Genomic DNA, 23,430 nt, shown 5'->3' with positions numbered 1-23,430 from the left:
TTTTTATGTGCAGGTGCCCCAATGCGTGCTTTTACATTTGTATGTGCATGTCTCCCCTGTGGTCCCCATGCATGTTCACAGATCACACTGCATTACCTTCTCTCCCGACCTCGCTGGCCGGGGGAAACTCAATGGGGATCCGGCAGTGACGTCATACACATCGCTTCTGGGTCAGGAACAAGATCTATCCTGTGTTACCTGCTACGCCGGTCACAGGCCCGTGAAGTCCAGGATACATAGTGAGGGGCACTTTACACTATGCAGGGACAGGCATGTGAACAATCTCCAGTAAAACACGTGTAAAGTCGAACAAAAAGAAATTAGCTCAGGTCGCTGTAGTAACCATCTGATGTTGGTACAGTGATCTCCCCCGCTGAGCTATTGTCGAACACTCCAGTCAGCGCTGAGCAGGAGTCGGTCGTGGTTTTACTGGCTTTTGTTGGACCAGCTGCCATACACATGGGTGGCAGGCTTTCATTAAACCACCCAGTGTCGCTTTGCATTTGGTCCCGGTGGGAACGGGGCTTGATGGTGTGATGGGCAGCGACTCACTAGGGAAAGACAGGGCAGCAAAGTGGGGGCAATATTAGATCCAGGGACTCATTCCACTTTAGGCCCCTTTCACATGGGCGCCTATGCTAAGCGAAATCTGCTTGCTCAGTGGGGGATCTCTCGCTGATCCCAACTGAGCAGGCGGATGGCAGGTCTGTGTCCGCTCCGCTGTGCAGAGCAAACACTGACACAATCGCGCTCTCCTCTATAGGGCAATCGAAATGGAAACCGACTGCCTGTCTGTCTTTTTCCATCTGATCCGGAAAATGGGGCCACCATCCATCTGTTTTTGGCTGATCGGATGGCGACGGGTATCAGCGGACATGTGTCCGTTTTTTTTTTTTTTTTTTTAATTTTTATTTTTTTTTGCTAGCTGCTGAGTATTTTATAGACTCCTAATTATAGTTGAGGGCAGAACAGGCCCAGGGTTTTTGGTGGCCTTTTATTGTGTTTATACTTCTTGGTTCTAAGATATTATTGCTCATTTGCTTTTATATGCTTCATCTGCAGGAAGCAGTAAACTGTTCTACATGGGAAGAAACCGGTTTTGTATTTGCACTCTTGGCATAGTTATAAGATCCTGTTAGTCGCTAACAATTTATGGTGGATTTGTTCCTGAGTCTGTGAAAAATAGAGATCATTTCTAGAATTCATTTGCAATGAAGATCTTTGTTGAAGTATTACATTGTTTACCCCTATGCAGCATGAATTGGGCATATCATGTGCTTCTGTGGTTAATATTCACAGCCTCCTCCCCAGTAACCCGCAGGTTATTGCTCTCGCTATCAAGTGACCCAAGACAAGCCTGCTAATATTTATTGCAATTATAAGGGTAAAGGGGACCTGTCATCACTCCTGTAAACATAGAGTAAAATCTGTATTGGTGTATACAGAAACAAAGCGCTTTTGCAGACACTTGCTCAGTCTTGCATCATTCTCCCTTTCCTAAGGCCTCATGCACACGAGACACTGTTAAACTCGCGTTCAGAGGCAGTTGGACACTTTTTTTCAACTGCCCCTGAACCCATTCAATGTTATCCTATGTGTCCATGTACACAGTCTCGTTTTTTGGCTTTTTTTAGGCAGTTTGCGTTTTTAACCTTGTTTTTCCAGAAGCAAAAAAATGGGTTCAGACGCAAAAGTTTTCCACGTTTCAGACGCTAAACGCCGGTACCGTGTTTAACCGCATTTTGCATTTATAAGTGTTTTTAAAGGAACATTTTACAACCCGACTATGGGGCCCCATATCTCGGGGCCACTTGGTGCTAGGAACCCCAAACGCGGCAAAACGAGCGTTTCTAAATGCCGGTTTCAGCTTTTAAAAACGTGTTCAGCAGAGTTTGCACCAGCGTCTCGTGTGCATGAGGCCCAAGTAACTTAAAAACTAGTGTGGTGTTTTTGTTTGGTTTTTTTGTTTTTTTGGCATATGGGTTTTAAGCACATCAACACTAATGCCAGCAGTTACCAATTTGTAGCTAGGAGTTGAATTGCTATAGTCACTGGGAATTTGCTACAGCATTGGGTTGTACTCTGCTACAAATCACACTCCTTCAGTTATTTGTAGCGAAGCTCAGCGATTGCTGAAACATTTAATAGAAAAGCATTAAAGTGGTAGTAAACACCGCTGATGCATGTATATCTACAGGTAGGCTTAAAATAAAGCTTACCTGTAGGCACAAGGAATATCTCCAAATTGTGCACTGTTTAGGAGATATTCACTTGTTTGTGCAGCCAGTGACGTCACTGCGCATGCGCTCTGAAGGGACCTCAGAGCTCCATGCAGCAGCCGCAACTCCCATGAGCATGCCATCATCGCGGTTCTGCCTCTCAAACGCACGCAGCCTGTGAACCTGGAAGGAAGACCGGGTGAAGATGGAAGCCCTGTCAGCAGTGACAGCTAGCCACTAGGGGGCTTCGTTCTAATGTAAGTATTATGTGATGCATACTAGCACATTATGTCGTTTTTTTTTTTTTTTTTTTTTTTTTTTTTGTAAAAGTTTACTACTGTTTTTAAGGCTAGGTTTACTCCTATGCAGGTTACCATTAACGCCTTTTTCCTGGTGCGTTTTTTTTTTTTTTTTTTCTTTTTTTTCGACGCATTTCCATTAGTCTATGGAACCAAAGATGCAACCTGCTGCAGGCAGAAGTCCCTGACCATGTCCAAAAAATGCACCGGTTTAAAACACACAGATGTGAACACGATCCATTGGAAATCATGTTAAATGGACTGTAGTGAGTTTTTTCAGATTTGCAGAAACAAACTGTAAAATGGTGTGATCCTAGATGAACAGCGATTGCCACTAGAAATGATACCTCTCAAGCCTAAAAGCTGCTTAAAGTGGTTGTAAACCCTTAAGCCCCATACACATGATAGGACTTCGTACAAGCTTTCCCTTGAATTTTTGTACAAAGGGCGTTGGCCATAAGTTTGTATTGCATACAGATGGCAGGACTTTTCCAGCCAACTTTCACCAAATCACATGGTTTTTCAGCTCTTTACCACCACCCTTTTGTCAATCTCCCCACTTTTATCTGTACCCCATACTCATTCACAAAGGGTGGCGGGCCGAGATCTGGGGGCCACCTTATTAAAGGGGGCTCCCAGATTCCGATAAGCCCCTTGCCTGCAGACCCCGACAACCAACGGCCAGGGTTGTCGGGAAGAGGCCCTTGTCCTCATCAACATGGGGACAAGGTGCTTTGGGATGGAGGGGGCCGCAGGGCGCCCCCAAAGCACCCACCCCCATGTTGAGGGCATGCGGCCTGGTACGGCTCGGGGGGGGGGGGGTCTCGCTTGTCCCCACCCCCTTTCATGACCGGCCGGGCTGCGTGCTCGGATAAGGGTCTGGTATGGATTTTGGGGGGACCCCACGCCGAGGAATTCCCTCTCATGCCCGCCGCAGTAGGAAAACGTGTTTTTCCCTATTGCAGCCAGCGCGAGATGTACAGTACCCTGTCGCCGGGAACATTCTCGCGACTGCGTACTGTACTTTGTACAAAAGTCTGATGGTTTTGTGTACACACGATCGGACTTTGCTCCATCGGACTTTTGTTGCCGGAAAGTTTGTGCGTTCGCACAGCCAACAAAAGTCTGATGGAAACAGAAGAAGTTTGTCTGATGGAGCGTACACACGGTCGGATGTTGCTCCAAATTTGCATGTTTGTTGTTAAAAAGTCCGATCATGTGTACGGGCCTTTACAGACCACTTTTACCTACAGGTAAGCCCAGATTAAGGCTTACCTGTAGGTGCAAGAAATATCTCCTAAACCTACATGGTTTAGGAGATATTTGCAAGACAGGCACCGATGTCTGCGGCGTAGACAATGGCGTGCAGGTGCACTGAGCGTCCCGTTTCTAACGGCGATCATGCCGTTAGTGTCGGCTCCCGCACGCATGCGTGGGAGTGACGTCATCGCAGCGCCGGAGCCGCGATACCCGGTAGGAAGATGAAGATAGCATTGCGTGAAGCTTGTCACCTAATAGAAGCTCCTGCTTTCTTTTGGGCGACAAGCTTCCTATGATGCGATTTGCCACGTGATCGTGCGACAATCACAGCGAAACTGCACCACGTTTTAGGTGCAATTGAAAATAAATGGCACTGGAACCAGTTTTGCAATTTGCAGTGTGTTTTGAGATCGCGGGCAGAATTGCAGTGATTCTGCCCAGTGTGAATGGAGCCAAACACAGAGCAACAAATTGCTTTAAAAATGTCACTGTCGGCAATCCCATAAGATCCTTATGATTTTTAGTGACAAATCGGTGTAACAAAATGAGAACACCAATATTGAAGCAAAGGACAGCCAGGAAACTAGCATTGTCAGACATTGGTCAGCAATGGCAGACCTCATTCTCTCAGTGCAGCCCAGTAGTTGCATTGAATCAAAGTACTAATTAGTCATTGACCATAGACTGCTATTATATGCCATAGGCCTAGCAACTGACTGGCTAACCCCACCCAATTTGAAGTGGAATCTCTAAATTTCTACTAGACATTGTAGAGTGAACCTATGGGAATCTGTTGTTATTCTTTTCGTTTCCTGGCATTATCTCAGGATGTTGATACAGTTCAGCTTATCTATTTTTTTTTCCCAGGTTCAGCAGTTCCTTCTTGTTCATGGTTCTAGACTTTGTTAAAGAGGAAGATGACTTTCAATGAACCCAGATTGACAGTTCTGCATTGTCTGCTAGTCTGTGTAGTATTTGACATGAAGTATAGCTTTTTATTTCCTCTGTTTCCCATTCGGTTCCCTGCGGATCTTTACCAGACCATTGTAAAGTTGATGGGTGTGTGTAAAAAAAAAAAAAAAAATATATATATTTATATTATCCTCTGTCTCCTCGCGTATCACTAATTTACTATCAGATATATCAGTCTGGATGTCACACCACTAACTCAAACACAATCTATCCAAAACCGAACTTATAATTTTTCCTTCCCCTGATCTCTGTCAAAATCAATGGCACAACTATAAGCCCATCCCCACACGCCAAGGTTCTAGGTGTAGTCCTGGACTCTGAACTCTCCTTTAAGCACCACGTCCAATCACTGTCCAAATCTTGCCGCTGCAACATCTCCAAAATACGCCCCTTTCTAACCAATGACACAACAAAGCTCTTAATTCACTCGCTGGTCATCTCTCGACTACTGCAACTCCCTTCTCATTGGCTTACCTCTACATAGTCTATCACCTCTTCAATCCATCATGAATGCTGCTGCCAGACTCATCCACCTTACCAATCGATCTGTGTCTGCTACCCCTCTCTGTCAATCCCTCCACTGGCTTCCGCTCGGCCAAAGAATTAAATTCAAAATACTAACAACTACTTACAAAGCCATCCATAATTTTTAGCCCCAGCTACATCACTAGCCTAGTCTCTAAATACCAGCCTACTCGTTCTCTTCTCTCACGACCTCCTACTCGCTCTAGCTCTATTGTCACCTCCTCCCATGCTTGCCTCCAGGACTTTTCCAAAGCCTCTCCAATCCTATGGAATGCCTTACCCCAGTCTGTCCGCTTATCTCCTACTCTATTAGCTTTTAGACAATCCCTGAAAATCCTTCTCTTCAAAGAAGCCTACCCTACCTACACCTAACTGTAATTTTCCATTTTCTCCATCAGCTCATCCCCCCCCCCCCCCCCCCCCCCCAGTTCTTACCTTTTTTGTTTCCACTTGACCCTCTCTTCTAGACTGTAAGCTCTAAAGAGCAGGGCCCTCTGATCCCTTCTGTATTATAAGTCTACTGTCTGCCCTCATGTTGTAAAGCGATGCGCAAACTGTTGGCGCTATATAAATCCTGTATAATAATATACACACACTTGTGCTGCTAAGTTTATATACCCTGGCAGAATTTGATTTCTTGGCCATGTTTCAGAGAATATGAATGACACAAACTTTTACTCATGGTTAGTGTTCGGCTGAAGCCATTTATTAAATCATAATGGCAACAGAAACTACCCAAATTAACCTGATCAAAAGTTTACATATCCTGGTGATTTTAGACTGATGACATGAACACAAGTTGACACAAAGTGGTTTGAACGGCTATTAAAGGTAACCATCCTCACCTGTGATCTGTTTGCTTATAATTAGTGTGTGTGTGTGTATAAAAGGTCAATGGGTTTCTGGACTCCTGACAGACCCTTGCATCTTTCATCCAGTGCTGAACTGACGTTTCTGGATTCTGAGTCATGGGGCAAGCAAAATAATTGTCAAAGGATCTGCAGGAAAAGGTAGTTGAACTGTATAAAACAGGAAAGGGAAATACAAAGATATCCAAGGAATTGAGAATGCCAATTAGCAGTGTTCAAACTCCAATCAAGAAGTGGAAAATGAGGGGTTCTGTTGAAACCAAACCACGGTCAGGTAAACCAACTAAAATTTAAGCCACAACTGCCAGGAAAATAGTTCAGGATGCAAAGAAATACCCACAAATAACTTCAGGTGAAATACAGGACTTTCTGAAAACATGTGGTGTGGCTGTTTTAAGATGCACAATAAGGAGGCACTTGAAGAAAGATGGGCTGCATGGTTGAATCCCCAGAAAAAAGCCATTACTATGCAAATGCCACAAAGTATCCCACTTACAATATGACAAACAGCACAGACAAGCCTCAAACCTTCTGGCACAAAGTCGTTTGGAGTGATGAGACCAAATTGAGCTTTTTGACCACAACCATAAACGCTACATTTGAAGAGTCACCAAGGCCTGTGATGAAAGGTACAGTGGTGGATCGCTAATGTTTTGGAGATGTGTGAGCTACAAAGGCACAGGAAATTTGATCAAAATTGTTGGCAAGATGAATGCAGTATGTTATCAAATACTGGAGGAACAGTTGCATTCATCAGCCAGGAAGCTGCGCATGGGACGTACTTGGACATTCAAACATGACAATGAACCAAAACACAAGGCCAAGTAGACCTGTCATTGGCTACAGCAGAATAAAGTGAAGATTCTGGAGTGGCCATCTCTGTCTCCTGACCTAAATATCATTGAGCCACTCTGCGGAGATCTCAAACGTGCAGTTCATGCAAGAATTTACAGGAAGTGGGGGCTTTTTGTCAAGAGAAATGGGCAGCTTTACCATCTGAGACAATAAAGAGCCTCATCCACAAAAGATTTCAAGCTGTCATTGGTGTTAATGGGGGCAATATACGGTATTAAGAACTCGGGTGTAAACTTTTGATCAGGATAATCCGGGTAGTTTCTGTTGCCATTATGATTTAAAAAGAGTAAACACAGTTGATTGTTAATAAATGGCTTCAGCCAAATGCCAATCATGAGTGAAAAAAAGTTTGTGTTATCATTCATATTCTCTGAAAAATGGCCAAGAAATCATAATTTCTGCCAGGGTATGTAAACCTACAAACTGTGTGTGTGTGTGTGTGTGTGGTTTTTTTTTTTTTTTTCTTTTTTTTTTTTTTTTCTTTCTTGCACTGGGATATAGTCTAACTTTCACCCAAAATTTAAATCTGGAGTGAACTATCTGAGTTTTTACCTAATAGGTAAGGCTTACCTGTAGGTACTGTAAATGAACCCTAAACGTGCACCGCACATGTACATGCAGCCAATAACGTCACCAACACATGCGCTCTGAAGGAACGACCGCCCGGCCCATTCCTTCAGAGTCCTGTGCTGTAAGCGGCAGTGACGTCATCGTGGCTCCGGCCACTTACACAGCCGGAGGCAGTGAAGATGGAATCCCTCTCAGCGGCGACAGTGTGGCGTTGGAGGGCTTCCTTATCAGGTAAGTTTCACATAATGTGCTAGTTATGCAATGCATGCTAGCACATTGTTTTTTTGCAACCTGCAAGGTAAAACCATAAAGGTGGTTTACTACCATTTTAGAGCATTTTTCTAATTTTATTTATTTTGTAAAATGAGTGGATCTTCGGTGAAAGTTGGGTGACTCTTGGGTGAATTTATATCCTTAGTGGCTATTTGGGAATGTATTTTAAATTAGTTTGTGTCCTAAAACCCGTGACTGTAAAGTCTCCTGTTTATTTTTTTATAAAAAAAAAAAAAGTTATACTTGCCTACCCTGTGCAGTGGATTTGCAAAGAGCAGCCCAGATCCTCCTCTCCTCGGGTCCCTCTTCTGTGCTCCTGGCCCCTCCCTCCTGTCAAGTGCCCCCACAGCAAGCAGCTTGCTATGGGGGCACACGAGCCAAGCTGCAGCTCTGTGTGTCCATTCAGACATGGAGCTGCAGTTTGGCCCTGCCACATCTCTCTCCTGATTGGCTAACTGACTTTAGGTGACAGCAGCGGAAGCCAATGGCGCCACTGTTGTCTCAGCCAATCAGAAGGGAGAGTCCCGGATGGCTGAGGGATTCGTGGACAGAGATGGGGCTCAGGTAAGTATTAGGGAGGCTACTGCACACAAAAGGCTTTTTATCTTAATGCATAGAATGCATTAAGATAAACTTCTACCCTTACAACCGCTTTAAGGCCCCTTTCACACGGGGCTGTCCGTTTTTACTACTTCGCTTGCTCAGTGAGGATCGCTCCGTTGATCCCCGCTGAGCCAGCTGATGACAAGTCCATCTCTGCACTCTGTGCAGGGACAGACCTGTCAGAGAGTCCGCTCTCCCCTATGGGGGGATCAGATGATTAAGGACCATCTGTCCATTTTCATCCGATCCTGAAAAAACTGACGGATCTAAACGGTCCGCCTGTGTGAAAGGGGCCTTAGACTGAAAATTCTAGTTATTCAAATGAAAGTGTGTGTGTTTTTTCTTTTTTTTTTTTTTTTTTTTTTTTTCTGCATTTAGTGGCCCTAGATTGTGAATTCAGTCCCCAACAAGCAATTGCCTGTGTATACCCAATCACGGCCGGATCCAATAATTGCTTTCTATGGGCGGTTGTATGCAGTCTGTGTTTGCCAGGATTGATTTTTTTTTACAGGTTTTGTAAACTCTTGCATGCTGTGCAGGTCCCTTTGTGGCAGTGTGAAGGAGCCCTTGGGGCTTGTTCACAGGTGCATCAATACCTTGTGTTGAAGTGTTTTAAGCAGTGTTTTTAAAGCCTCTTAACAGCCTTTCATACCTACCGTGAATATTACAATGAGCACCACGCTGTGCAATGCATGCAGGGGCGTTAGCATTTTGTTTAATATGTAGCATGACGCTTTTAGGAGGCATCAGCGCTTATCAGCTATCTCCATTTGTTTCAATGCTAGCGCAATGTAACTGCAGCTTAAAGTGTAAAGTCTAGTGGTGTTGGGTTGTATGTGTTAAAAAAAAAAAAATGTTTTATACTTGCCTGCTCTGTGCAGTAGTTTTGTACGGTGCAGCAGGATCCTCCTCTTCTCGGGTTCCTCTTTGCTGCTCCTGGCCCCTTCCTCCCATAGAGTGCCCCCCACAGCAAGCAGCTCTCTATGGGGGCACCCGAGCTGAATCATAGCTCCGTGTGTCCATTTAGACACTGAGCCCTGCCCCCTTTCTCCCGATTGGCTGGCTGACTTTGATTGCCGCTGGAGCCAATGGCGCTACTGTTGTGTCTTAGCCAATCGGGAGGAGAGTTCCGGATGGCTAGAACACTCGTGGACATTGCTGGAGAGAGATGGGGCTCAGGTAAATATTGGGGGGGGGGCTGGGAAGGCTGCTATACACAAGGTTTTTTTTTTTATCCTAATGCATAGAATGCATTAAAGCGGAGTCTCCCCCCCCCCCCCCCCCCCCCCCAAAAAAAAAAAAACTTTAAGGCAACAGCTACAAATACTGCAGCTGCTGACTTTTAATAAAAGGACACTTACCTGTGCTGTGCCGGCATTGCTAGAAAGGGAGTCAGGAAGTGAAGCCTCGCAGCTGCACAGCCTGGTTCCCTACTGCACGAGTCGCGCTGCGCGTTCTGAGTGCTCCCTGCTGTCGTCTGGGACCTGCGTGTCTCCCAGAAGACAACCGGAGGGGCCGGACATGGCGTAGATCGCCACGGTTACTGCAGTGATCTTTTGCCTTAAGTGGGAGCAAATACCTGTATTAGACAGGTATCGGCTCTCCCCCTCCCCCCTGAAAGATGGCAAATGTGACGCCGAAGGTAGGGAGGAATTCGGACAGCAGAAGTTCAATTTTTGGGTGGAATGCTGCTTTAGGATAAACCTTGTGCCATTATAACTTTAACAGCACCTACCGCATTTACAGTGCAATAGTGAAGCATTTGTAAAGTGTTAGCTGGGTGCTGGGGGAGAGACAATGGACGTTCCCTTTATCCCAGAATGCACTGGGAAATAATAAAGAACTAGGACAGAGCAGCTCCAGTCACTTCCTGTTTGTACAGAGCAGCTGTGTGGTAACAACATATGCCTCCATTTACAGGCTAAAGCATCAATACAGCCAGCAATACTGACTGTGCCAGGCAGGAGTAGAGGCATTGAGCATTATTGCCAGTGGCAAGGATTTTTTTGTCCGCAAAGAGTCGGTGCCAGCAAGTGACCATGACAATCTTTCCATGATCATCTTGAGCTGGACCAAGCCAAACGTCAAAGAGATCAAAGTATATGAATCCATCTCCCAGAGAAATCGCAACATATCTATCACACAACAACCTAAACACGCCTCAAAGTAGATAAAATTCCTCTACATCACTTCTTTAATCACTTCACACTAGAAAAACAACACTTTCATGGGCTGCATATAAAATGTGTAAGACCAGTTCTAAGGGCAGCCATAGCACATCCACATCCCTGTACAATATATATGGAAGAAAAATTGAGAGATCACCACTCTCATATGGTGATGGAACTTTAAAGGTTGTGCGACTGTCGCTGAGGTAAGCACACAACAATGTAAGAATAAAAATGTATTTTTGTTGCAAATACATAGCATAAAAAAACTGACAAATCAAACTATGCGTGGCATAAGCCAAACAAAATACTTAAATCTTAGAATGGTTTAAAAGATGCTGGTGCATGGAGTTTTCCGACGTGTTTGGCAGAGCCATAAACTACTTCTTCTGACTAGCCCAAATGGCAACCCATGCACGAAGAGACCCCCCAATCTGCATCCAAATTGATCCTAAAAGGATCACCACCCCATAAGCCCAGCCCTAAACAACCCTCACCAACCACAACACTCCAACCACCAGACAACAGCTACAACCAACGAATGTCGCATAACTAACGCCAACCTAGCCACAGCCACACTCTTGAATAGGTGGCTAGGTCCTCCTGCCAGTCCAATGCATCCATCCATACAGCTACATCAACAATCCAAAGACAGAATACTCCCATAACTCTCTGCCAGAACTCGAGCATAATAACCAGTAACAGCGTCTGCCCCAAGCATGAACAACCCAATATCTAACTAGTTACCTTGGTGAGAGAAATTTCGCATATGGGCATGCATCAGTCTTTGATGGCCACCCGTCCTGGCATCCACACCATGCCTTTCTCCCAACGGAGTATGCATCCCACTTGTAATGTGGCTGCTGCCTTAAAACACAATCCCACCGGAAATGACTGAGCCTGATGCGGCTCACTGACATCATATCCGGCACGGGTTCTCCCGTAGGAGCGCTTGCTCGCTAACCGCCCAATCCCGTTCAAGGACAGTGAGAGCGGCGTGCGCAGCACCTTCTGTCCGCCAAGGAGAAAATACAGCGGACAGATACCGAGGAGAGGATACCTCCTCGTCCAACAGGAGATTCCAAATGCCTCACCATAAAACCACACCATATAATATAATATAATATAATATAATATAATATAATATATAATATAGATGGCCAAACCAACCCCACAAGCCACAGAAACAACAGTCCAATCACATAGATGAGAAAGAAAAAAGACAAAAAAGAAAACAATAAGATTATACAATAGTATCATACATTTTTGGTTTATATCGAAAACAGATCATAATGCCCACATTGAGTGTTCCCTATATTATAGAAATGGTTTAAAAGTAAGTGCTGTGTTCAACCCCGGAGGCATAGTAGCCTTTTTGATTTATAGATCCATTTGGCCTCTTTTTGTAAGATCTTTTTATCAAAGTTTCCTCCCCTCAATTGCTGGGGGATCACTTCTAAGGCAAAAAATGAAATCGCTGAGGGATCAGAACTATGATTGAGGCCTACATGTTTGCATATAGGCGTGTACAGGAGACCCACATCAAGATAATAAAGGTGGTCCTGTATACGCCTTGCCAATGCACGTTTGGTTTTCTCAATAGAGAATGCTCCACATGTACATGTTGCCATGTAGACCACTCCCATGGTCTGACAGTCCGCATAGGATTCGGACTTGAGCCACCTCTCGGTAATGGGCATGTATCGCCCTCCCTAACACTTGCATGGGCATTTGACAAGCTTTCTTGATGCTTTTACAGCGCCTAAAAAAATTTTTAAAAAAACACCAAAAATTTGCACAATACATCTTACGAGGCAAATGTACTGTTTTAATGCCAATTGTGGTTTTTATTGTACTAATATTATACTTTTTAACAAAAAAAAAAAGTCATGCTATTGCTTACATAGTCATTTTAAAAATGTATGTAATGTTACTTTAATCTGTAAATGTTAATCTTATATTATTTGGCTTTTAATTGTATTCATTAATCCATTGATTGTTTTGCCATTAGGTTAGGTCTGTATCTGTGGATCTGAACATAGATGCATCGCTACAGATTGACATTCCAGATGCAATCAGCGAACGAGATAAAGTGAAATTCACCGTTCACACAAAGGTGAGGTTAAAGTGACCCCACATGGTGAGGGGGTTGGCTTTTTGATTTTATTTCTTTTTAATTTATGTGGTGTTTGTGTGTAGTGTTGTGTTTTTTTTTTTTTTTTTTTTTTGTTTTTTTTTTTTGTTTTTTTTTTTGTATACCCAGTACAGACTCCGAAGATGTGTCCTAACTTGTATTGCTGTAGCTGTACATGATATTTATGCAACCTGCATATAGTTCTTTTGTAAAGCACAATGGTCTGCATTGATCTACATTACTGTGCTCTGAAATCTGATGCAGACCACATGTGGATTAATTATGATCTACTGTCAGTCTTTGCTGTCCGTGAAGATGTGCCTGTAAAGGTGTCCACCATTTGCAACTGCCCTAGGGTGATGTCATTCACCTGTGCCTTAGAAAATTGGGCAAAGTCAACCGACAAAAAATCCAGGATGAAGGAAAAACAGGAGTCTGTTATTGGTTATCTTCTGTAATGTTAGTTCCCTGGCTTTCATGCAGATTTAATGATTTCACGTGGCATAGTTTTGTGAAGCCCTATAGAGATTGTGCCAAACAGGTTGCATTCAGTATGACCAGATAGACACACCAGACCTGGTAATAGCCTGACCTGGCCTTTTAACTTCCATATGAGACATACTGCTTTAGCATAGCACAATATAAAAAAAAGTGTTTGTGTGTGTGTATACTGCATTATAATACAAATTTACAATTTTATTTTGTAGACTACCCTGAACATTTTCCAGAACCCAGAGTTCTCTGTGACCCGCCAGCACGATGACTTCAACTGGTTACATGACTCTCTTACGGAGAACGAGGAGTATGCTGGCATTATTGTGGGTATTTTACATTTGCTGCATGCAGTCTCCCTAATCATCTCCACTGGCAAATGACCTCTCAACTTTAAGATGAAAAATATTTGGCAATGAAATAATAATGCAATATATTGTTGCAGGATGTATGGGGAGAAGGTGGAAATGTAATTTAGGATTACCTTTTAGACTGCAGGGATTGCAGTTGGCTCCCTTTCTGCTGCTTCTTCCTCTTGGCCATAAGCCTTCTTCCTTGTATCACACCCCTCTTTAAAATAACCTTTTTACCAGACCTTTTAATTTCAACAGCTGTCTTTTTATTAGATTATATGTGCATTTACAATTTCAGGCTTCTTTACCTATAAAATCCTTTGTCTAGTCCAAAAGGTCTAATAGGTGGAGGCCTGCAGCTGTTGGGCTCTGTCATCTTGGATGTAATGTCAATAACCCCAGCAGAGTCAGAACTGTCACTCAAGTGACACTTTATTAACCTTCACTCCTCCCCTAGAAGAGAGTAAAGAAAGGTTATGTAGGGTGATCGCGGGAAGGACAGAGGAGCTGGGCTAGCAAAGACTCCCGGGAAAAAAAGCAGTGGGAGGCTGCCGACTCGTGCAGCAAATCATGGCAACTCGCATGTAACCACTCATGAAGTAATCAGCCCCGGACACAGACTGCCTGTGTCCAGAGCCAAACACTTACATGCATGAGATTACATGCGTGTGGCTGAAATTTAGCTGCAGGAGTCAGAAGCCTCTCATTGCTTTAAATGGAGCTGCTTCCCGCAAGTTATCACGGGAACCCCTGCTGCGTTTTTTGCATCTAATTGGAGTGCAGATGCATTCGCAGATATGAATGCACCCCAAGCCTCATGTGGGGTTTAATAGACACAGATAGTTCAAAGAAAAAGATGCACAAGCTGTTTGTTTACTTTTATATCTAGAAAAGGATCATGGGAAGAACAGGTAACTTTCAGGTGTGCATTAAAATTTGCTAGCTACTCTATGGCTTTATGTACAGATAGGCCACCCTGTTTGCTTTCTTCTGACAGAATAAGCCAAATAGGTCCTGTAAGTCTTAAAAACTTACAGTAATATGTCACATTCCTCCACTTAAAAAATGTTCTTCCTATCTAGATTCCACCAGCACCTGCAAAACCTGACTTCGATGGGCCCAGGGACAAAATGCAGAAGCTGGGTGAAGGAGAAGGCTCTATGACAAAGGATGAATTTGCCAAAATGAAACAGGAATTGGAGGCGTATGTACTGTCTATATAAAAAAAAAAAAAAAGATTAATTTTTTATATATATTTACACACGCTTGTGTTAATGGACACTTTTTTTTTTTTTTTTAAAATGCCTTATTTGGAGTGTTTTTTTTTTTTTTTTTTTTTGTGTTCTAATTTTACCCTACAAAGTGCATGTTTTCTATAATTGTATTAGAAATGTAATGTTCAATACATATTTATACTATCATACATGCATTAGAAGTGCACTGAATGGAAACTTTGGTACCGAAAATGCAGGATGCATGTGGCTGAAAAACAAAAATTTGTTTTTAAAATATGTTTTTATATATAATTTGTCTTTTAATATAATTAATTTAAATGAATATAAATTCATTGGCACCTTTAGCACAAGAAAAAATGCATATCATTTTTAACCACTTGCCAACCAGCCGCCGCCGTTTTACGGTGGCAGGCCGGCTCTCCTGCATGAACCACCGTAGCTGTACAACGGCTCGCGCAGTGGTGGGCATGCGCCCCTGGCAGCGCGCATGTTGTGGGAGCGGGCCTGCGGGTCAGGCATCCTGGATGTCCGCTGACGACCCGCGATTGCCTAGTACAGAGGCAGAACAGGGATCTGCCGGTGTAAACAAGTGGATCCCCGTTCTGCCAGATGACATGTCTGAGATCCTCTGTACCCAGTGATCAGGAACAGTGAGTGATCTTTGTCATATCCCAGTGAGCCCATTCCCCCCCCCCCCCCTACAGTTAGAACACACCCAGGCAACTCACTTAACCCCTTGATTGCCCCCTAGTGTTAACCCCTACCCTGCCAGTGTCATTTTTACATTGATCAGTGCATTATTATTGCACTGATCAATGTAATCCTGTCACTGGTCCCCAAAAAGTGTCATTTGGGGTCAGATTTGTCCGCCGCAATGTCGCAGTCCTGCTAAAATCACAGATCACCGCCATTACTAGTAAAAATAGATATTTTTATATAGAACCAAGAAGAATGCTCCCAAAGGCTTTTCGGCAGCTGCTGAAAAGCCCTTGGGAGCATTTTTTTTCTTTGGTTCTATTTTCAAAAAGTTTGGGCTGAGTAGCAATTTTTTTTCACCCAAGTGGGCGAGTTCCTCTCTTTTTCAGATCTGGTTGAATAGCCTTTAAAAGCAATAACAGCTTTTTCTGGCATAGAATGCCACCTGAACAATCCACTCTATTAGACCAGAAAAGTGGCTTTTGTACTACATTGTTAGATCTAGGGCCGCAACTAACGATTATTTTCATAATTCTATTCTACCACTAAAGTCCCTAACAGAATATATCGAACTAATGTGATTCACATATTGTTAGGATGTTCTTTCCATTAATATTAAATTGGCTGTCTAAAGTCAGTTTTTATTCATTGACTTAAGAATGTTTCCTCACACCAGCATGATTTTATGAAATCTTGTCCAACCAAAACTGTCATGAGCCAAAGGCCTTGTTTGTAACGAGGCTGTGAGGCACCATGGTCCCAGCGTACAATGCATTCTCTATTACAGTCATGGGTTGCCACTTGGGTCAGTGAGGACAAGTGACCTTCTTTCATTTTAACGCTTTGATTAGTGTTAGTCAGTTACATGATTCTTCTTTTCTCGTGACACACCCAAAGTAGAGGCCACGTGAAGTGATGCTTAGAAACACACAGAAATCAAAGGCAGGCTATAGTCCTTGCTGAAATGTCAGATATTAACTGTCTATGGCCAGCTTAAAGGAGAAGTACAGCCAAATGGCTGTACCTCTCCTGTGGGTCACAGAAGTGCAGTCCGTTCTGCACTTCTGTGACCTGTTTTCAACAATCTGTGGTTGATGCCTGCTAACGTCATAGGGCTGGTCCAGGCCGGGGCATTATCACGACAATATGGCCGGGTTCCGCCCAGAACCCTGGACTGGCACCTGGCTCAGCCTCCTGGTGAACCGCTGAATGGCTGAGCCAGCCACTGCCCGCTCCTCCAAAGCCCTGCGCTCCATTGAGCATGGGGGGTCGGCGGGGGGGGGGGGGGCAGAGCAGATTGCCGGTGACCGAAAGTCACCAGCTCTCTGAGCCCTGAGAACCGAGTGATCAGTGGTGCTTGATCACTCGGTTCTCGGCTTAGAGCTGGCAGGGGACAGATGCAGCATCGGACCAATGAAGTGTAAAGCAAAATCTTTTTTTTTTTTTTTCTCAAGCAGTCTGAATACTGATTCAGACATTGGAATTCTGCCTTTCTTTTTCACCGCTGTGTTTTTTAGATCCAGTATTGTACATGCGTACATAAATCTAGCACATCTAGAGTTACATGACTTCATATGCCAAATAAAACTCCCTTTGTACATAATTGTCCAAGCCCATCCCCTGCCTATAAACTCCATAGCTTTATGCTCTGTTCCTTTTTGGCTTTGTTCTGCCCAGAGTTCATTTCGGTGCTCTAGATACTTTTATTATCTTGATTCTAATGTTGCATGTGATGGATACTTCAGTACGTATAGACTAAACATTTAGCTACAATTAAAAAAAAAAAAACAAAAAACATTTTTTATAGGATAGCACTTTAAGGATGTAGACAGTTGTCCCCATTAGATGATATACCCTCACCTACTAATCTGGCGACAACTGTAAAATTTTGGATTCCTCTGTCTTTTTGTCTCCGTGACAGTGGTCATCCAGGCAAATGGAGACAAATCTCAATGCGGACAGACAGCAATACAAACTTGATAGTCTAACCTGGCATGAATTGCTGTAATGTGTCACCCATGTTTTAGTGAAGGACTCCCCCAGTAGTTGTACATTATCTTTCTATTGACTACTTACGACTACAGGAAGATTGTGATGGTATGTCTCTGTCCCTTCACCTGTTTTTTTCAAAGCTGAACTAAACCCACCCATTGAACAATGTCCTAAAACAGGACATTTTAAGACAAAATACCTACCAAAGAAAAACTTTATTGGGGTTTTGATGGTACCACACCAAGAATTGTATAAAAAATGTTCTCATTTTATTTGTACAAATATTAAAAAGCTTCTGGTTAAGATCATAAAGAGTAATCCTAACAAACAAAATAAGATAATAGTGCTACAAGTGCAATTATTGCCAGTGTTTACAGATGGTAGCATCCCCAATTGTCCATAGAAGGGAATTGCATGATGGCTTGTCCAACACGTTTCATGGGACAAAGCCTGCTTCCTCATGCTAAGAGTGGGATCATTGTAATTTTATGAAATACAATTATCTATAGTATTATGATTACTCTTTATGATTTTAACCCAAAGCTTTTTAATATTTGTACAAATAAAATGTGTACTTTTTTTTTTTTTTTTTTTTTTTTTTAATACAATTTTTGGTGTGATATCTTGTTTTCCTTTGGTAGGGATTTTTGTTTTAATGTCCTGTTTTAAGGAAATGGTTCAATTGGTGGGTTTAGTCTAGTTACTAGAAGGATGTGGTACTAGTAAATCCTTAGATACTGAGACTATTGTTTTGCCACCTCCTTCCTTATTTCTAATAGTTTCACTGCATTTCCTAAAACTGTTACATGGCAACTGCAGATAAAACAGAGGCCAAAATGGCCACTTCCGTGGCTGCAAAGTTTAGTTCCGCTTCACTTGAAAGTGGAAATAAACCCTTTGATTTAAAGGGGTTGTAAACCCTTGTGTTTAAAAAAAAAAAATAAAAAAGTCATACTTGCTTCCACTGTGCACAGAGTGGCCCCTATCTGCCTCTTCTGGGGTCCCCCGGCGGCGCTCTGGTGGCTTCTCCCTGTATCAAGTGCCCACATTGGAGAAGGCTCTCTTAAGGTGGACACCTGTGTGGGCACGCTCCCGAGTCCTGCTTTTGTGTCCATTCACACAGAATGCAGGAATCAGCCCGACACCCATGTCATTGGATTTGATTGACAGCAGCGGGAGCCAATGGCTGCGCTGCTATCAATCTAATCGGGACACGAGACACCAGCTAGGGGGGCTTCAGCACCACAGAAGGTTTTTCACCTTAATGTATCTTACATTAATGCATGAAATTTTTATATACAATATATTAGAATAAACATATACCGCATGTGGTTAAAAAAAAAAAAAAAAAAAAATCCCTATATAATCTCATATTATCCCTTTCATGAATAAGCCTATTTTTGAAATTTGGTGTTTACAAGTTAAAATCCGTATTTTTTGCTAGAAAATTACAGAGTTCCCAAATATTATATAAATTTTTTTTTTAGCAGAGAAATCTAGAGAATAAAATGGTGATTGTTGCAATATTTTTTATCACACGGTATTTGTGCAGCGGTGTTTTAAACGCAAATTTTTGGAAAAGGGACACTTTCATGAATTTTAAAAAATCCAAACAGTAAAGTTACCCCAATTTTTTTGTATAATGTGAAAGATGATACGCCGAGTGAATAGATGCCAAACATGTCACCCTTTATAATTGCACGCACTCGTGGAATGGCGATAAACTACGGTACCTATGAATTTCCATAGGCGACACTTTAAACATTTTTTACGGTTACCAGGTTTGAGTTGCAGATGAGGTCTAGGGCTAGAATTATTGCTCTCGCTCTGACGATCGCGGCGATACCTCACATGTGTGATTTGAACACCGTTTACATATGTGGGCGCGACTTCCGTATGCGTTTTCTTCGCTGCGCGAGCTCGCGGGGACAGGGGCACTTTAAAAAATTTTATTTTATTTTTTTATTTATTTTATTTATTTTTTTACTTTATAAATTGTGTTTGAAAAAAAAATTTTTTTTTTTTTTACTTTTATTGCTGTCACAAGGAATGTAAACATCCCTTGTGACAGTAATAGGTGGTGACAGGTACTCTTTATGGAGGGATCTGGGGGTCTAAAAGACCCCCGATCCCTCCTTTGCACTTCAAAGTATTCAAATCGCCGAAAACGGCGATTCTGAATACGGTGTATTTTTTAAAATTCGGCGCCATTGGCAGCCGAGTAAACGGGAAGTGACGTCATGACGTCGCTTCCGCGTTTACAATGAGAAGGCTGGAACGAAGCCGCCCACAGCTTCGTTCCAGCCCGCCCCCAGCCGCCGAAGGCAGACGATTGGACACCGGGCCTCCCGATCGCACAGGAGGCCCGGTAAGAGCGACGGGAGGGGGGGATGTCCCCTCCCGCTCCTCCGGTATAACAGCTTTTAGCCGCATCGGTTGTTATAATCGGGTAGCCGATCGCCCGCTGTAAACAACGGTACCGGGATGATGCCTGCAGCTGCGGGCATCATCCCGGTATAACCCCGGAAAGCCGAGTACGCATATCTGCATACGGTCGGCGGGAAGGGGTTAAGTGCCGTTAACCACCCTTCATAGGAGGTGCAAATCAAAAATCTCAGTTACCTGCAATGGCTTACTCAAAAGTGATTTCTAAGTCCAAAGCACGTATTCCAAATCCAGCAAGTCCTCCTGAGGGGTCACAGTCTAAGCTGCTGTTTCTTTCCATCAAGTTGCACTTTGGGACATTTTTTTGGTAAAAAAAAATCTTATAAACTGTAATAGTCCATTTGGCAGATTTTTTAATTTATTTTCTTTTGAACAATTTTGTTGGCTAGCAGCTGTGGTTATTGGCAGGAAATAATGTGTTTTTAGCAGTTTGGCAGATGATGCTCCTCCATCATAACGCTGTGTCCAGAGATAATCCCCGGGGATTTTATGCTGTGTGATTTTTATTTTTCTCTTTGGGAAAATGTATTTGCTTTATACGAAATCTGCACAAATCTGAGAATTTGTGAAAAGTATTGTTCTACTCGGCTGCAGTAGTGAATTGTACACTTGTTCGTGTCACCTTGCATTCTGTAACTTTTTCCCCTTGTCCTTCCAGGGAATATCTGGCAGTTTTTAAGAAAACTGTGTCTGTCCATGAAGTTTTTCTGCAGAGAATCGCCTCTCATCCCATCTTGAGCAAAGACCGAAACTTCCATATATTCCTGGAATACGACCAAGATGTAAGCACCTTCCTTCCTGTGTAGAGGCTGAGGCCTGGATGCTGACACAGCTGTTTCATTGCTGATGTTTTTCCATTTAGTTGCAGTTTTCTCGTTCAGTCATGTAGTGTCACAACCCCATTTTTTTTTAGCCTTTATTTTCTTAAAGAAAAAAAAAAGTAAAGCAGCTAAATATGCATCTAAGATGCATATACGGTAACTGTTTTACATACCAAAGGCCTCGTTTACATAGGTGTATCTAAGCGTACATCCATGCAAAGGGTCATGTTTGCACACACACAAGATGCACAGCTGTCCTGTGCATCTGCGCGCAGGCAGTCCTATTCATGTTTGTTGGATACTCAGCGGCTGCACAGCCACTGGTCCGAATTTGAGAGCAGTGCAGGTGCATGTTCCTAAATGCACACTGTCTGCGTTCAGGGACATGCACCCCAATGGCTGTGTCTATGCATCTGCAGCATCCCATTCGACACAAATGGGTCTGCCTGAACGCGGATGCTTTGCATACTTGTGTATTTTAGACAAACATGGAACCTCTCATGGATGTATGCTTAGATGCACCTAAGGATTTTGTAATTGTTTTGCTAATCCTGTAATGTTGAGCACATCCAAGCGCTCGACCTACACTAGCAGCTTTCAAGACCACACCCCCAGAATGATCACTGGTCATTAAGCCCTTGTTTACATCAGTGCGACTTGATAGCTTAAAGTCGTGCCCCATTTGCAGCACTGGAACCATTTAAATCAGTGCAGCTATTGGGGGCACTGGTCAAGGGAAAGAGGAGCAAGGAGCGCCGGTGGGGACCCAAGAAAAGGATTAGGGCTGCTCTGTGCAAAACCATTGCACAGAGCAGGTAAGTATGACATGAATTTTTTATTTTCTTTTTTTCAAACAAAAGCCGAACCTTTAAAGTGGTTGTTCTTATGCATTAAGATAAAAAGCCTTCTGTATGCAGCAGCCCCTCCTAACACTTACCCGAGGTCCCTCTGTCCAGAGTTGTCCACGAGTGTCTCAGCCGTCCGAGAATCTCTGTCCTGGTTGGCTGAGACAGCAGCCGTGCCATTGGCTGCCACTGCTGTCAATCAGTCAGCTAGCCAATCAGGGGGAAGAGGGGGCGGGGCCAGGGCTCAATGTCCGAATGGACACAGGGAGCTGTGACTTGCCTCGGGTGCCCCCATATCAAACTGCTTGCTGTGGGGGCACTGAATAGGAGGGAGGGGCCAGGATCACAAAAGACACCCGAGAAGAGGAGCTTGGCTGCTCTGTGCAAATCCACTGCAACAGAGCAGGTAAGTATAACGTTTTTGTTATTTTATATAAAAAACAAATGACTTTAAATTCACTTTCTTACCACTTGCAGGCGTTTAGTACTCTCTCCTGCCCCCTCTGACAGCACATTTGCACTGCAGTACAACCTGACTGGTATTGAGCGTTGGCCTTCCTCTCAAAATCTAAGGATTACAAGAGACTGATAACATTGACTTAATTTAAAAAACATTTTTAAAAAAACCCAAACTAAGAGCAGAGGACTAGTCCCCAATATTGCCAGTTGGCTTTCTGAGGTAATCTTTTCCCCAATAATAATTTACCATGCCTTGTTCCACGCTGGCTCTGTGTGGAGATGGTCATGGTAGAGAATCGGGGCTTTGTTTCCTGATGTCAGACCCAACCCAACCCAAGATGATTGGTGGTATGGTCAGAAGAAGCACAGGTAGAGGAAAAGGAAAAAAAAAAAAGATTTAGCAGATTGAATAAATCAGAAGCAGAGGTGGAGATATACAAATATTAGTAGATGCAGAATCTGGTGCAGCTGTGCATATTAAGCAATTGACTTCTAATTTGAACAAGATGAAGTTAGAAGCTGGTCACTGTGCAGAGCTGCACCAGATTCTGTATGCACCAGTTTTAGGAAATCTCCCCCAGAGAGAGGCTTCTTGCGGCAGATGATCTCACCCTGTCGCTACAGTGCTCAGGAAGAAACCCCATATTCAGATTCTCTATTTTCACTATCATTGTAGTTTTAGATGACTACAGTAATAACTAAATATATAAAGAAACCTCCATGTTAGCGTTTTTTTTGTTTTTTTTTTTCTTTTTCTGTTTTTCTATTTTATCCACTTTAAGTATCCTTCTGTAATGGCAGTTAATCTATGCAAGGTACGGCTCGTTTACACTTGCAATTCAGTGGTGGTTAAACCCCAAGGTTGAGATGCATTGTGTACCACACCTCAGAGGCAGCGGCCAGGGGTGTACACATGCTGCGGCTTTGATGGCTTGCTTCATGGCAGCAGCAGGAATCCTACCACAAGTTAATAGGGCCACGTTGCGACCACCCTGCAATGCGTGCGTTTGTGGCATGGTTGCTCAGTATTTAAATATTTGGTGTTAAAATAGGCGGTGAGGAGGTGATACAATGCCTCCTGTTTCTTGTTGTCTAAAGAGCCATCCAAAGGGAATCGCACTTCAAATGGCAAAGCAAGTGTAAAGAAAACCTTACTGACGTGCTGATCCTCCAGCTTTTAATATTTTTTGACTATCTGATCTTGAACAAGCAAGGCAATATCATAATGTTGTAGTATGCACCGCTTACTAGCACATTATGAAAGATTTGCCTTTTAAAATGAAGCCCTCCAGCGGCAAGCTGTCACCGCTGTAGAGGCTTCCATCTTCAGCCGGTCTTCCTTCTG

At 43.3% G+C, this 23,430-nt stretch overlaps 1 protein-coding gene across 1 annotated transcript in view; it reads left to right on the top strand.

The window, feature by feature from the left end:
* The window catches only part of SNX5 (sorting nexin 5), a 95,368-nt gene that overhangs the window by 24,759 nt on the left and 47,179 nt on the right, over positions 1-23,430 (top strand). The window contains exons 2-5 of the mRNA XM_073628162.1: positions 12,625-12,729; positions 13,455-13,565; positions 14,675-14,796; positions 20,619-20,742. Coding sequence (XP_073484263.1) covers positions 12,625-12,729; positions 13,455-13,565; positions 14,675-14,796; positions 20,619-20,742 — 462 coding nt within the window. The remainder of the gene's footprint in view (positions 1-12,624; positions 12,730-13,454; positions 13,566-14,674; positions 14,797-20,618; positions 20,743-23,430) is intronic.

Source organism: Aquarana catesbeiana, linkage group LG04 (assembly GCF_042186555.1).
Source record: "Aquarana catesbeiana isolate 2022-GZ linkage group LG04, ASM4218655v1, whole genome shotgun sequence".
Taxonomy (NCBI): Eukaryota; Metazoa; Chordata; class Amphibia; order Anura; family Ranidae; genus Aquarana; species Aquarana catesbeiana.
The sequence above is the reverse complement of the archived record's forward strand: the minus strand, read 5'-3'. Positions and strand labels throughout refer to the sequence as shown.